Genomic DNA, 962 nt, shown 5'->3' with positions numbered 1-962 from the left:
ATGGACGTTGACATGATAAGATCATCATCATCGTCATCATCCGATGACCATGGCATCGAAATGATGACGATGATGATGCAAATGGAGAAGCTTCCTGAATTCTACTCCGAGCAGCCACCACCTCCACCTAGTTTCAACACATTGCCGGCTGAACTCCAATTCTCCACTCCACCACCGCCGATGCCACCTTTCATGGGTGGCACGGCCTCAATTGATCACGAACCGATGATGACGTCAGCACATAACAAGTTCAAGTACACTACACAACCTAATTATCATAATGGAACACACTCATACTTGTCTTCTATTGAGAAGAAGAATTCCATGGCAGCTATGAGAGAAATGATTTTCCGAATAGCGGCAATGCAACCCATCCACATTGACCCGGAATCGGTCAAGCCACCGAAGAGAAGGAATGTGAAGATATCTAAGGATCCCCAGAGCGTCGCGGCGCGGCACCGGAGGGAAAGGATTAGTGAAAAGATTAGGATTTTACAAAGATTGGTTCCCGGAGGGACTAAAATGGACACTGCTTCGATGTTGGACGAAGCAATACATTATGTCAAGTTTTTGAAGAAACAAGTTCAGTCTTTGGAGCAAGTTGGTTCTAATCGGACGGCGGTGCCACCACCGTTTGGGTTTTCCGGTCCGGCTATTGGGTATTCTAATTCTCTGGTTAAGGCTCCTAGTTATCAAACCGTGGGAAATATGCAGTTGCTTAGATGAGATTAGTAATTATCACTAATAAATTAATTGAGTGTTTCACGTACTGCAATTGATTATTATGTACGTAGTTAATATATTCGTGTACTCTTTGTAAATTATGAAGGAAAAAAAAAACGTTGATCCTAATTATAAATCAATGTATGATTTCATTTAGCACTTGATAAAAAATTTGCTCTAAATTAATTTTCTTGGTAAAGTTATAAAAATCTGTGTATAACAATAAATTTTCCAACATT

General features: G+C 40.5%; 1 protein-coding gene across 1 annotated transcript; it reads left to right on the top strand.

Moving 5' to 3' along the window:
• LOC139882650 (transcription factor HEC2-like) lies at nt 1-726 on the top strand. Its single transcript, XM_071866932.1, has one exon. The coding sequence runs from the start codon at nt 1-3 to the stop codon at nt 724-726; it is 726 nt and encodes a 241-aa protein (XP_071723033.1).
• Nucleotides 727-962: the final 236 nt, after the last annotated feature.

The sequence above is a fragment of the Rutidosis leptorrhynchoides genome, unplaced genomic scaffold, assembly GCF_046630445.1.
Source record: "Rutidosis leptorrhynchoides isolate AG116_Rl617_1_P2 unplaced genomic scaffold, CSIRO_AGI_Rlap_v1 contig296, whole genome shotgun sequence".
NCBI lineage: Eukaryota > Viridiplantae > Streptophyta > Magnoliopsida > Asterales > Asteraceae > Rutidosis > Rutidosis leptorrhynchoides.
Note: the sequence above shows the minus strand (reverse complement) of the source record. Positions and strands in the feature narration are given on the sequence as shown.